The 13,250-nt window shown below is 42.3% G+C and overlaps 3 protein-coding genes across 3 annotated transcripts; 2 read left to right on the top strand and 1 right to left on the bottom strand.

Annotated features, from left to right (window-relative positions):
* Window positions 1–582: 582 nt before the first annotated feature.
* Window positions 583–11,656, top strand: RB195_011791 (uncharacterized protein; the record flags this gene model as incomplete). The annotated part of the gene is made up of 2 exons (XM_064193359.1): window positions 11,377–11,425; window positions 11,478–11,656. The coding sequence occupies 2 exons, from the start codon at window positions 11,377–11,379 to the stop codon at window positions 11,654–11,656; spliced, it is 228 nt and encodes a 75-aa protein (XP_064050942.1).
* Window positions 3,410–3,689, bottom strand: RB195_011793 (uncharacterized protein; the record flags this gene model as incomplete). The annotated part of the gene is made up of 2 exons (XM_064193361.1): window positions 3,410–3,588; window positions 3,641–3,689. The coding sequence occupies 2 exons, from the start codon at window positions 3,687–3,689 to the stop codon at window positions 3,410–3,412; spliced, it is 228 nt and encodes a 75-aa protein (XP_064050944.1).
* Window positions 5,163–8,123, top strand: RB195_011792 (uncharacterized protein; the record flags this gene model as incomplete). The annotated part of the gene is made up of 3 exons (XM_064193360.1): window positions 5,163–6,404; window positions 6,737–7,844; window positions 8,071–8,123. The coding sequence occupies 3 exons, from the start codon at window positions 5,163–5,165 to the stop codon at window positions 8,121–8,123; spliced, it is 2,403 nt and encodes an 800-aa protein (XP_064050943.1).
* Window positions 11,657–13,250: the final 1,594 nt, after the last annotated feature.

Raw genomic sequence — 13,250 nt, 5'->3', positions numbered from 1 at the left:
AGGGATTGAGGGCTTGATGAGCGTTAGAGCGTATTCGAACCTCCGACCGATCGTGCAGACGGCAGAACCTCTAACCGACTGCGCTACACCCGCCCATTCTTCCAAAGAGAAATTATTCACATCAATGGCAGGAGAAAATAAAGAAGCAACGCTCACTTTGTAGAGAGCTCAAAATTGTATTATAATGGCAGAGACATTTGCTTCCATTTGAAATAATGGCATTTTAAGTGGTTTCAGTTTGGGCGTCACTCGAACAACGCATTAGTGGAAGCTTCATCGCAGTGCGTCTACCGTTCCTTCTTTTCACCTTCTCATTCGCAAAACCTTTCTCTAGATCCCCTTTCACTAACTTCCTAACGGCTTGATCTATAAGGTGCTAAAACAAACAGTTTTCAATTTAATTTTTTTTTCGTTTAGATGTGTCAGGAAGCATTTTGTCAGCATTGAAAAACACCTGATACAAGCAGTCCTAGCAATTAGAACACTTAGCGAAACAATTAGCGACACTAACGTTCCTAAACTTTTCTCGCCATGTGACTAAACAATCCGGAGACGATTAGGATAACTCTCTTTCGTTTCAGGATGATAATTGTTCTCGTCACAGTACTCCTTACGTCGCACTTTATCCAAGGTAAAATCGCTCTCCTTCTTAAATTTCTGATTGATTTCCACCACTGTAATAGGTAGTGCCGCCGAATGCAAAGACTGCAAGAAGGACCTGGCTAGAGATAGTAAGATGAACATTGTTACGGGCCTGCTCGATAAAGCGAAGGAGATTGTGAACTCAATCAAAGTCGATCCAAAAGGGAATGTCAATATCATGGGCGTGGATGTTGGACGTAACAAGAAATCATCCCCTTGATCGTAGAAGGTGGAAATCCGCACGTCCGAGAGTTGCTTCGGAGTTTTTTTCTTATATTCTCAAAGATGAAAGATTGTGACTCCATAAATATTGTTTTTTTGAGTGTTTTTGCAAGGGTAACGACAGTGTCCCGAGGTTGGTGATGGTAGGACTTCTTCTCGAGTTTATAGGCGAGTACGAACGTGATTACCCTCAATTTTTCCTACTGATTCATTTAGAAACAGGTTTCAATCAGTCTTGTGTATTCCTAAACGATGTGAGCCATTAAGGTTAGTAGAGCAAAAGAATCCACACCGCACTAAAAAATACGGAAAAGGTCGCTACTGTAGTTCTATACCAGGACCTGTTGCGCCAAGTGGATTATGAAAGGAAAAATTCAGTGGAGCAGATGTAGATGAGCAGAGGTATTCTGAACCTTTGAACGCCCTTCTGAACTTATCTTAATGGTATGGTATTCAAATACCTCAAATGTCAAATGAAATATGTCAAAAACTCAACAAATATGCTGCTAGACTTTGAACGCTTTGCTCATGTGGATGTAGAGGCCAACCAACATTGAAAATCTGCCTTTCACTGCATCTGTCGGTCACGGTCCTTCAACTTCACGTGCATTTTCCTAGCTTGAAGAAGATCTCCAGAGTTTACCATGACATGACATATTTTCTCAGAACGAAAAGTCTTTAGACTATCACTTAAAGGCAGTATGCCACGAGTCTGGGGTGATACTCCGCATGAAATCCGCGCCACCCCATATTCATAGTATGCTGCCTTTAACCAAGTTTTTATGGAGTATAGTAGGGTCAAAACGACATGGAGCACGGTATAGTTGCATGAGCGGCTGTGCTCAATGAGGTCCGCTAGAGAATAGTGGTTAGGATCGAGGATTTTAGGTGGAGTATCCGCTTACGGAGTCGTTGATTATGGAGAGGAGGGTGATTTCGTACATTTCCTCCCAATTGCTAATTGTAGCATTACAAATGGAAACTAGAGGCTGCTTTATCTGATGAAAACATTTTTTTTTTCATCAACCGTTCAGCCGAAGTATGAAACAAAAAAAAACTGCTAAAAATGTCGTATTATAATAAGGCTTGTCTTTGCGTCTGTGTCTCAGGAAATAATATGTGCAGTAAAATTGTTTAAACTTCGGCTTAGATTGATATGATTGATATCGGAAGAGGGCGACGACGCTTAAACGAAAAATCAAGAATAATCTTGGTCGGAGGTTAGCAACAACAGACCGTTTACCACAATATAAAGGTCTAGTCTGGACTTACCCAATGGTCTCTACACAGCTGCTCCCCCCGCTAAACCACAAATGATCATCCATCAATGTGTTTACCATGACTGTCTATCATGGTGCTCCACCCTTTGGGAGGGTTACAACTTTTTGCGATTGGAAGCCAGTGGACTGACATCCGAGGAAGAACTCAACCACTGATCTGAGGATTTCAGTGGAGGAAACGAACAGTTTTCGCTTTAAGGAATGGTTGAGGCCCCGGATTAGGTAGTATTCTAGGGCTGAGGAGTAGCGTGCATCGCGACTATTTCCCACTCTAAGCCTCAAGTTCGCGGCAAGTGTTCGAAACGAAATGCGGTTGCCTGTTGTGATGAAGGAGGCGAACGGCGGCGCGTATCGGTAGTTTTTGTGGATTTGCAGCGGCTCGCAGGACTGCCACATGTAGAGTTCGACGTCGAACGACCGGTTGTCAGGCACAGTTTCCATCACAGCGTCCCCCGCAGCTCCCAGAAGCAAAAGAAGGACACGTTCGGTTGGTGTTCATATGATTCCTATGAATATGGGGTGGCGCGGATTTCATGCGGAGTATCACCCCAGACTCGTGGCATACTGCCTTTAAGTGATAGTCTAAAGACTTTTCGTTCTGAGAAAATATGTCATTTTTGGTAAACTCTGGAGATCTTCTTCAAGCTAGGAAAATGCACGTGAAGTTGAAGGACCGTGACCGACAGATGCAGTGAAAGGCAGATTTTCAATGTTGGTTGGCCTCTACATCCACATGAGCAAAGCGTTCAAAGTCTAACAGCATATTTGTTGAGTTTTTGACATATTTCATTTGACATTTGAGGTATTTGAATACCATACCATTAAGATAAGTTCAGAAGGGCGTTCAAAGGTTCAGAATACCTCTGCTCATCTACATCTGCTCCACTGAATTTTTCCTTTCATAATCCACTTGGCGCAACAGGTCCTGGTATAGAACTACAGTAGCGACCTTTTCCGTATTTTTTAGGGCGGTGTGGATTCTTTTGCTCTACTAACCTTAATGGCTCACATCGTTTAGGAATACACAAGACTGATTGAAACCTGTTTCTAAATGAATCAGTAGGAAAAATTGAGGGTAATCACGTTCGTACTCGCCTATAAACTCGAGAAGAAGTCCTACCATCACCAACCTCGGGACACTGTCGTTACCCTTGCAAAAACACTCAAAAAAACAATATTTATGGAGTCACAATCTTTCATCTTTGAGAATATAAGAAAAAAACTCCGAAGCAACTCTCGGACGTGCGGATTTCCACCTTCTACGATCAAGGGGATGATTTCTTGTTACGTCCAACATCCACGCCCATGATATTGACATTCCCTTTTGGATCGACTTTGATTGAGTTCACAATCTCCTTCGCTTTATCGAGCAGGCCCGTAACAATGTTCATCTTACTATCTCTAGCCAGGTCCTTCTTGCAGTCTTTGCATTCGGCGGCACTACCTATTACAGTGGTGGAAATCAATCAGAAATTTAAGAAGGAGAGCGATTTTACCTTGGATAAAGTGCGACGTAAGGAGTACTGTGACGAGAACAATTATCATCCTGAAACGAAAGAGAGTTATCCTAATCGTCTCCGGATTGTTTAGTCACATGGCGAGAAAAGTTTAGGAACGTTAGTGTCGCTAAGTGTTTCGCTAAGTGTTCTAATTGCTAGGACTGCTTGTATCAGGTGTTTTTCAATGCTGACAAAATGCTTCCTGACACATCTAAACGAAAAAAAAATTAAATTGAAAACTGTTTGTTTTAGCACCTTATAGATCAAGCCGTTAGGAAGTTAGTGAAAGGGGATCTAGAGAAAGGTTTTGCGAATGAGAAGGTGAAAAGAAGGAACGGTAGACGCACTGCGATGAAGCTTCCACTAATGCGTTGTTCGAGTGACGCCCAAACTGAAACCACTTAAAATGCCATTATTTCAAATGGAAGCAAATGTCTCTGCCATTATAATACAATTTTGAGCTCTCTACAAAGTGAGCGTTGCTTCTTTATTTTCTCCTGCCATTGATGTGAATAATTTCTCTTTGGAAGAATGGGCGGGTGTAGCGCAGTCGGTTAGAGGTTCTGCCGTCTGCACGATCGGTCGGAGGTTCGAATACGCTCTAACGCTCATCAAGCCCTCAATCCCTCCGGGGTCGATAAATTGGTACCCAGTACACGTTCTTAAATCTCGTAAACGTGAGCATCCCAGGCGAACTGATTAACGCCAGACACTTTATTCTTTATGGGAGGAAACCTTCATATCAGTGACAGTAAAAATGGAATGCACCGCTGTAGGAAATACAAGATAACAAGCCATCGTGAAAAAGTGCGAAGTTGCTTCATCAAAGACGTGGGAAGGCAGCAGCAGCCAATAAAAAAATGATTAAAAATGTTCATTTCTTATTATAACAGGACAGCATCAACTCCACTAGAAAAGTGCGCCGGCTCTAGGAAGTAATGAGAAGGGAATTATGACTGGTGAAACAGAAAACAGTGAGGCAGGATGATGGTAAAGATCTCATTATTTCAAATGCAGCCAATGATAACATATCCTCATCCAATGAATGCTTATTTGAATGATTATTTTTCACTCAATTAAGTTTTACTCAAGTATTAAGGCTTAGTATAAAGGCTCTCAAAGTGGCCGTTAATGCGATTTCCTTCGTTGACATTGTTTTTGGACAATACTTCGGTCGATTTATGCCTTACTGAGTGACGAGACATCACCGCTATCAAATAATCAGAGGAGTTAGAATAACTTCCTCTGATTATTTGATATTCGAAGAGGGCGACGACGCTCAAACGAAAAATCAAGAATAATCTTGGTCGGAGATTAGCAACAACAGACCGTATACCACAGTATAAAGGTCTAGTCTGGGACCTACCCAATAGTCTCTACACACGATTCTAGTCACGTTCGATTTCACCCCTTTCAGGCTCTGAAGAAGGCGATATTGCCGAAACGTTAGCCACGAATAAAGGACTATAACAACCTCGTGTACGGCTCTACTAAAGAAAACAATTATTGAAGCACTAACATGCCGAGGTTTATCGAAAGTCGCACATGGAGACTTCTTCGCAACGTGCCAGCCAGATACCATCGACTTGTGCGAGAGGCTCTATCATTGAGACAGAAGATCACAGTGTCTCGCCAATCCATCCACTTCCTACATCGTTGTCTGACTCATCGCGTGGTACCAAGGTTCATAGATCAAAAGCAACTTCACGTTCTGTGCGGTGTACCAAAGAACAACAGACAATTGGTGGACATCCAAACGCGTCTTCTTCGAACATGCCTACGTGCCAAACAAGACGAATTACACGCTAATATCAAGAAATGTTTGTCGAAAGAACTGTCATGTTCACTATTTTTGGATGAACGCTTTTGGAGGAGAACAGTGGGTGGGTCGATTTCGATATGTGATTCTATTCGGTCTAAGACTAAGTCCGCTTTACGGAAAAAGTTCGACAGTTTGCTTAGTAGGTCACGTAGTGATAGTGCACAAAAGTATCAAAAAACATTCCGCTCTGACCTTAGCCATCGCGAAACTACTGCTAACGAGCAATCTTTGTCTGCCACCTCTCGAGTTACCGTACTTGGAGGCATTTCTATATCAAAGAAGATACAATCAGCGCTGGAATTAGGACCTAGTTTCTCACCATCTCAACCTATTTCTACCGCGGTTCTGCGAAAAATCGCATGCAATCTACAAGAACTTCAAGATCGTCTCCGTCAAAAAGCAAAATCAAAAACCACTGAGACTGCCCAGCAGCAGTCTAAAGCGCTTCCGCCTATACTCTTCCCACGTACTTTCTTTAGACAACAGGAACCTAACGCAGTGGTGGATATTAGTATCCGTCTTTTTGCAGATGAACTATTCAACGTTTTAGATCGCTACAGACGGAGAAAGTGTCACCCAAACATCACTCATGAACAGCGCTTAGGCATTAGGGAAGTTCGAGAGCTTGTTAAGTCTAAAACTATCAGATTATCCACCAGTGACAAGGGTGGGGAATTTGTAGTCATTCCTCGTCATCTAGACGAATCCCTCACATTATGTCACCTCCAAGACAGCTCCCTCTATAGCTCTTCCACTGTCGAAGAATTTCTAGCGCAACACCGTAGACTCAATAGGGTATGGATGAGTACCAGCAAATCAACGCAATTACCACAGCTTAAAACAGAGTTACCTGTGTGTCCTGTCTTGTACCTCCTAATAAAAACTCACAAGCTGAACTCTGATAGTGAGCTTGCCTCTGAAGATCCTTCAACGTTCAAGGTAAGACCTATCATAAGCTGCGTAGGAGGTCCCACAGATAGGATCGCTTGGTTCTTAAACGTAGTGTTGGTGCAGCTGTTAAAATTCGTACCAGCCCACCTTACGAACACCCATATGTTTTTGGACCACCTAAAGAACACGCATTTTGATAACTCATGCGTAATGGAGTCTTTCGATGTTACTGCATTGTACACGAACGTCTCCAACGACTCGGCCATGCAGGCAGTTTTTGAGCTTTTAACTGAACACCAGAGCTCTATAAACATGTATGGCTTTTCCGTGGAGCAGTTGATGGTTGTTCTCAGGGAATGTCTCAAATGCACTGTCTTTAGATGGTCGGGCAACTATTTTGCGCAAATCAGGGGGGACAACGGTTGGCGTGGGATCTTGCCATGGGACAACGGTTGGCGCCAACGCTCGCCATTGCTTTCATGGCTAAGATTGAGGCACCGATTTGGGAAACACGATTTTTGCTATATTGCCGATATATCGACGACTGTTTCCTTGTCTGTTCGTCTCAAGCAGAGATGGACAACTGTTTCAAGATTTTAAATGAGCAGTCGGAGTATATAACGTTCACTCGGGATAAGCCCAAAGGAGAATGGTTACCCTTCCTTAACGTCCAAGTGCATATTTCAAACAGAACGCACAGGACAAAGTGGTACCGCAAACCCAGTAATAAAAATATCTTAGTTCACTTTCTTTCTGCCCATCCCACACAAGTTCAAAGGTCGGTAGTACGAAACATGTTTCGCACGGCCACCTCCGTTTGCACTGGAAGAGAAGAAAGACGAGAATCTATCGAGCTTGCTAGGAAAATTGCGGTCACTAACGGCTACACACCTATGCGGTCTATCACAAAAAGAGCACAAACCCGAAATAAATCTGGTATGGAGAAAGTACCCTTTTGTGTACTATTTATTTCCGATGAGGTTAGCGCTGCTATTCGGCGGTTTCTGAGGAAGGCTAAACTTGAAGAATCTGTCGCCATCGTGGAGCTCCCCTCTAGTTGCCTTAAGCAAATACTCATTCGTAATCGCCTATATGATCGTATTTGCACGACACCGGAGTGTAAAATATGCCCGGATAACAACGAGGGTGATTGCATGAGTTCATGTGTTGTTTATATGATTTGCTGTGTACAGTGTGGTGACGAATACATAGGAGAAACAGCTAGACCACTATGTATTCGAATCAAAGAACACCTGGACGGCAAAAGGAAATCATGTGACTCCACTGCATTGGGTGGTCACAGGGTGCGGCGTCATAACGGAGAAGATTTTGTAGTTAAGATCACGATTTTGGCGCGCGAACCTAGCATTGCGGCGCGCAAGGCTCTGGAGGCTTTTTGGATCCACTCCAAGAGTCCAAAAATGAATCGCAAGGAGGAATGCCTCTCCATTACGCGGGAACTCGCGCCTTATTTAAGGCTGATATTTGGTTGCGGGGGTTGTTGTTTCCTTTCCTCCTTCCCCCAACCCTTTTTCCCTTTTATCTAGTCACTTCACATCAGGTATCTAGCAGTGGCAGGATAGTCAGCTGATCTTAAGGTACGATGTTTTCTTCCACTGGTAGCTATGAGGCCCAACGGTTAACGTAGGACTTTCTTTGTTGGGCGGATAAGGCGTTTGATAGGACTAGTCACGTTCGATTTCACCCCTTTCAGGCTCTGAAGAAGGCGATATTGCCGAAACGTTAGCCACGAATAAAGGACTATAACAACCTCGCGTACGGCTCTACTAAAGAAAACAATTATTGAAGTCTCTACACAGCTGCTTCCACCGCTACTTTTTGACCCACCAATCTTGAGTCCCTTTTCATCAACTTTTAGTGATGGGACAGTAGTCTGACGGCTTTCGTTGGTGGTGTCCTTGGGCAAATCCATCAAGCGGAAGTTTAAACAATTTTACTGCACATATTATTTCCTGGGACACAGACGCAAAGACAAAGGCTATTATAATACGACATTTTTAGCACTTTTTTTTTGTTTCATACTTCGGCTGAACGATTAATGAAGAAAACATGTTTTGTTCAGAGCAAGCACTTGACGTCTCCAGACAATTATTTAATTGTCAATTGTCTCTAGTTTCCATTTGTTGTGGTACAAAATTTCTTCAAGGAGCAGAACGATATGAATAATGATGCCTGTGCTTTTTAGCACAAGTCAGAAATAATAGCACAAAGATATTCTGCACTCAGATGTTGCTGCCGTCTAGCATTTGATAATGCAACTTCCTCACCCTCTACAACCGTCTTCTAATTTGCATTTGGTCCAACGATGGATTCTACCTTTATTGTCATTAATATGAAAATTTTATTGCAACATTTGATGGGGTGCACTCAAAAATGTGTTAAAAGAACAAATACATTTACATCGTTTGACTTGAAGAATGTTTTAAGATAAGTCGGTAGGATATAGCATTTGTAATCTGTTATTATTGTATTATTTCTTGTCAAGTTCATTGCTGTTCAAGTCCTGTCTTCGTATTTGCGTCGATTCCGACAATGAGCACCTGGCAGCTGGGTATTTTAGAAATCAACGCAATGAGTTCACCATAGAAGGTGTCCTTACTGTTACCCTTAACGGTTTCCCTCAGCGCACTTGCGATCCAGATTTTACGCCCTCTGCGATCCTGCAGTCGTATAAAGACTCATCTGAACGATGTTGAACCAAATTCCTTCACCAAGTAGTTTTAGTCGTTCCTAACGGCTATCGCGCGACAATCCACCTTCCTTCCATCAGCATCACTGTCTCGGATGCTGATAATGGGACAGTCTCTGATGCGCGTTTCCTGTAAAGCATCAAACGACACACAGTGATATCGTAGAAGCTTGGACAGGGCTACTTGTTCGAGTGCATTCGACAGTGTTCGGCAGTTCAGCGTGATGAAACGCTAAAAATTCCATGCTCCCTTCAAGCAGTTGACCTTTCAAGTTAGGGGCTTTAGCGATGTGCTGGACGACAGCACCTTTTTGCAATATATAGGAACATTGCGCCATACAACTGTACCGGTTATATAGGTCGTACATATGTTCCCAATGAGTAAAATTGACTGTCTGAGCACGTTCAGTGAAAGCAGGGCCACCACAAGCAGACAGCAATTACATTTCTGTTTCCGGAGCTATTCCTTCATATATTAGTCAATTTATGTTATGTAGAATAAATTTGTATTTTTCAGACCCAGTGCAACAGCTACATACAGTACCTTCAAAATATATGTAGTTGCTCCGTACAGAACCTAAAGAATATGTTTGATAACAAAAAAAAAAGAACTCTCCTACCCGACCCATAATTGAAATCTCCAACAATCAGGACGATAACAGAACATGAAAGAACTAACTAACGACAAATGAAAGAACGAACGAACGTAGAAAATAGCCAACTACGAAGACAAAGAATTAAAATTTAGGTATAACTGGCTGAGAAACAACCACTGACTTAGACTGACACCTCTTTAATGAATAACGGTGATGTTGGACCGTCGATTTGCAGAACACTGCTTTGCGCGGCTCGAATTTTGAGACGATTCGAAGTTTGTTCAACAAAGCTCACCCGATACAAATATGTATGGAACGTCCACCAACAATTGCAATTACGATTCTAATTTCATTATACCTACAGAGATACGACGCTTAATATTTTTTTTGTGCAAGTAACTTTACTTCGCATAAGAGCTGGCCCAAATAGATGTGAACAAGAAATGAAACAACGTTCAAACACGTTTTTTCCCAATTATTTTTTTTTTGTATTTTTGACTTGAATGTGCTCTTGAGGATGAAGTTATTCTTTACCGCAGCACTGCCTGAACATTCAAACATTACAAGCCATTGTTAAACTTTAAAGGCATCACCCCACGAATTTGGGGTGGTGCGGATTTCAGGTGGGTTATGTCCATACGGATCGTAGATTATGGAGAGAAGGGCGTTTCCGTCCATTTCCTCCTAATTGCCGTAAAAAAACGGCCTGAAAGATGTGGTGTATGCACAAAGCTGGCGCGCTCCAATCGAACACGTTATAGAAAGTAGCGCGCCGGAACGCTCGAAGCCGTATCCTCCGGGCCTCTTTTTGCGGCAATTAGGAAGAAGTAGACGGAATCACTTTCCTCTCCATAATATACGATCCTGTATAGGCAGGCACAACCCACCTGAAATCCGCACCAATCCAGATTCGTAGGGTGATGCCTTTAAACTAATAACTATTTAACGATATGGCTTACGGGTTCAATGAAAAAATTCGAACTATGTGACCGCTACAATTCAAAAATTGTTATCAGAAGCGTCCCCACACAGGAATCTTTTTAAGGAACGTTATTTTCAGTAAATAGATAAATAATGAGGACATGACTCAGTTTTATTAATTCCTAACTTAACTTAACAAAATCTTAAGACATGGTTCTGTTCCCGTTTCCAGGGCTGAGAACGGGTCAAAGATTTTAGATAAGACTGGCTGGCTTAGCATAGTGATGATTTCGAGTGATGATCTTTTGAATAATTTCTTTTTAGAAGAATGGAGTTATTCCAACTCCTCTGAAGAAGCATCGCTCGCTTTGTAGAGAGCTCAAAAATGTATTATAATGGCAGAGACATTTGCTTCCATTTGAAATAATGGCATTTTAAGTGGTTTCAGTTTGGGCGTCACTCGAACAAGGCATTAGTGGAGGCTTCATCGCAGTGCGTCTACCGTTCCTTCTTTTCACCTTCTCATTCGCAAAACCTTTCACTAGATTTCCTTTCACTAATTTTCTAACGGCTTGATCTATAAGGTGCTAAAACAAACAGTTTTCGATCTAATTTTTTTTTCGTTTAGATGTGTCAGGAAGCATTTTGTCAGCATTGAAAAACACCTGATACAAGCAGTCCTAGCAATTAGAACACTTAGCGAAACACTTAGCGACACTAACGTTCCTAAACTTTTCTCGCCATGTGACTAAACAATCCGGAGACGATTAGGATAACTCTCTTTCGTTTCAGGATGATAATTGTTCTCGTCACAGTACTCCTTACGTCGCACTTTATCCAAGGTAAAATCGCTCTCCTTCTTAAATTTCTGATTGATTTCCACCACTGTAATAGGTAGTGCCGCCGAATGCAAAGACTGCAAGAAGGACCTGGCTAGAGATAGTAAGATGAACATTGTTACGGGCCTGCTCGATAAAGCGAAGGAGATTGTGAACTCAATCAAAGTCGATCCAAAAGGGAATGTCAATATCATGGGCGTGGATGTTGGACGTAACAAGAAATCATCCCCTTGATCGTAGAAGGTGGAAATCCACACGTCCGAGAGTTGCTTCGGAGTTTCTTTCTTATATTCTCAAAAATGAAAGATTGTGACTCTATAAATATTGTTTTTTTGAGTGTTTTTGCAAGGGTGCAAGGTGTCCCGAGGTTGGTGATGGTAGGATTTCTTCTTGAGTTTATAGGCAAGTACGAACGTGATCACCCTCAATTTTTCCTACTGATTCATTTAGAAACAGGTTTCAATTAGTCTTGTGTATTCCTAAACGATGTAAGTTATTAGGGTTAGTAGAGCAAAAGAATCCACACCGCCTTAAAAAGTACGGCAAAGGTCGCCACTGTCGTTCTATACCAGGACCTGTTGTGCCAAATGGAATATGAAAAGAAAAATTCAGTGGAGCAGATGTAGATGAGCAGAGGTATTCTGAACCTTTGAACGCCCTTCTGAACTTATCTTAATGGTATGGTATTCAAATACCTCAAATGTCAAATGAAATATGTCAAAAACTCAACAAATATGCTGTTAGACTTTGAAAGCTTTGCTCATGTGGATGTAGGAGCCAACCAATATTGAAAATCTGCCTTTCACTGCATCTGTCGGTCACGGTCCTTCAACTTCATGCGCACTCCCATATCTTCAAGAAGATCTTCAGAGTTTACCAAAAATGAGATATTTTCTCAGAACGAAAGTCTATAGACTATCACTTAAAGGAGAGACTATCACTTAAAGGAGACTATCACTTTAGACTATCACTTATACCACGAATCTGGGGTGATAGGGATTTCAGGTGGAGTATCCGTATATGGGGTCGTAGATTATGGAGAGGAGGGTGATTTTGTCCACTTCTTCCCAATTACCGTAAAAAAACGTCCTAGAAGATGTGGCGCGTGCATAAGGCCGGCGTGCTCCAATCGAATACGTTATAGAAAGTAGCGCGCTGGAACGCTCGAAGCCGTATCTCCAAGGCTGTTCTTTACGGCAGTTAGGAATAAATAGACGGAATCGCCCTTCTCTCCATAATCAACGATCCCGTATAGGCATAACCCACCTGAAACCCGCACCACCTCGTTATTCGTGGACTGACGCCTTTAAAGTGGAAAAAAGATCAATATCTAATCGACACGCCTAATGGATCCAGGAGGTGGTCAGGGAGCGGATGATCCATTTGCTGCTGTTCAGACATTTGCTCAAGTGTTCTTTAGCGTTATGTTTTTTTAATACATATGAGCGGAGAAATGACGCCTTAGAGCGATGGCTGTTAGTACAGTACAGTAGTAGTGCTAGTATTTTTAAAAGCTGTGTATCCTGAAATTGATGATTGTGGTGCTCTCCAGTAGATAGTAGAGTTAAGCTGTAATTCACGAGCGTGAGGGTCATCATGCTCAGCGCTTCCTAGTAATCCAGAATAAGGTGTGTGAATTGAATTGTGTGAATTACACTTGTGTCTCTAGAACGTCCTTAGAACTTCAAGCGCTGTCTCCATGGCACCGCTTCGAGCGCAGCCACTTGCGAAACTGTCCGCACTTCATGTCGTTTTGACCCCACTATAAAGCTGCTGCAAACATTCGAAGAAGTTGGTTCCCGAGGCAAAGAGTTAGTCAGTGTCATGT

The sequence above is a fragment of the Necator americanus genome, chromosome III (genome assembly GCF_031761385.1).
Source record: "Necator americanus strain Aroian chromosome III, whole genome shotgun sequence".
Lineage (NCBI taxonomy): Eukaryota > Metazoa > Nematoda > Chromadorea > Rhabditida > Ancylostomatidae > Necator > Necator americanus.
The sequence above is the reverse complement of the archived record's forward strand: the minus strand, read 5'-3'. Positions and strand labels throughout refer to the sequence as shown.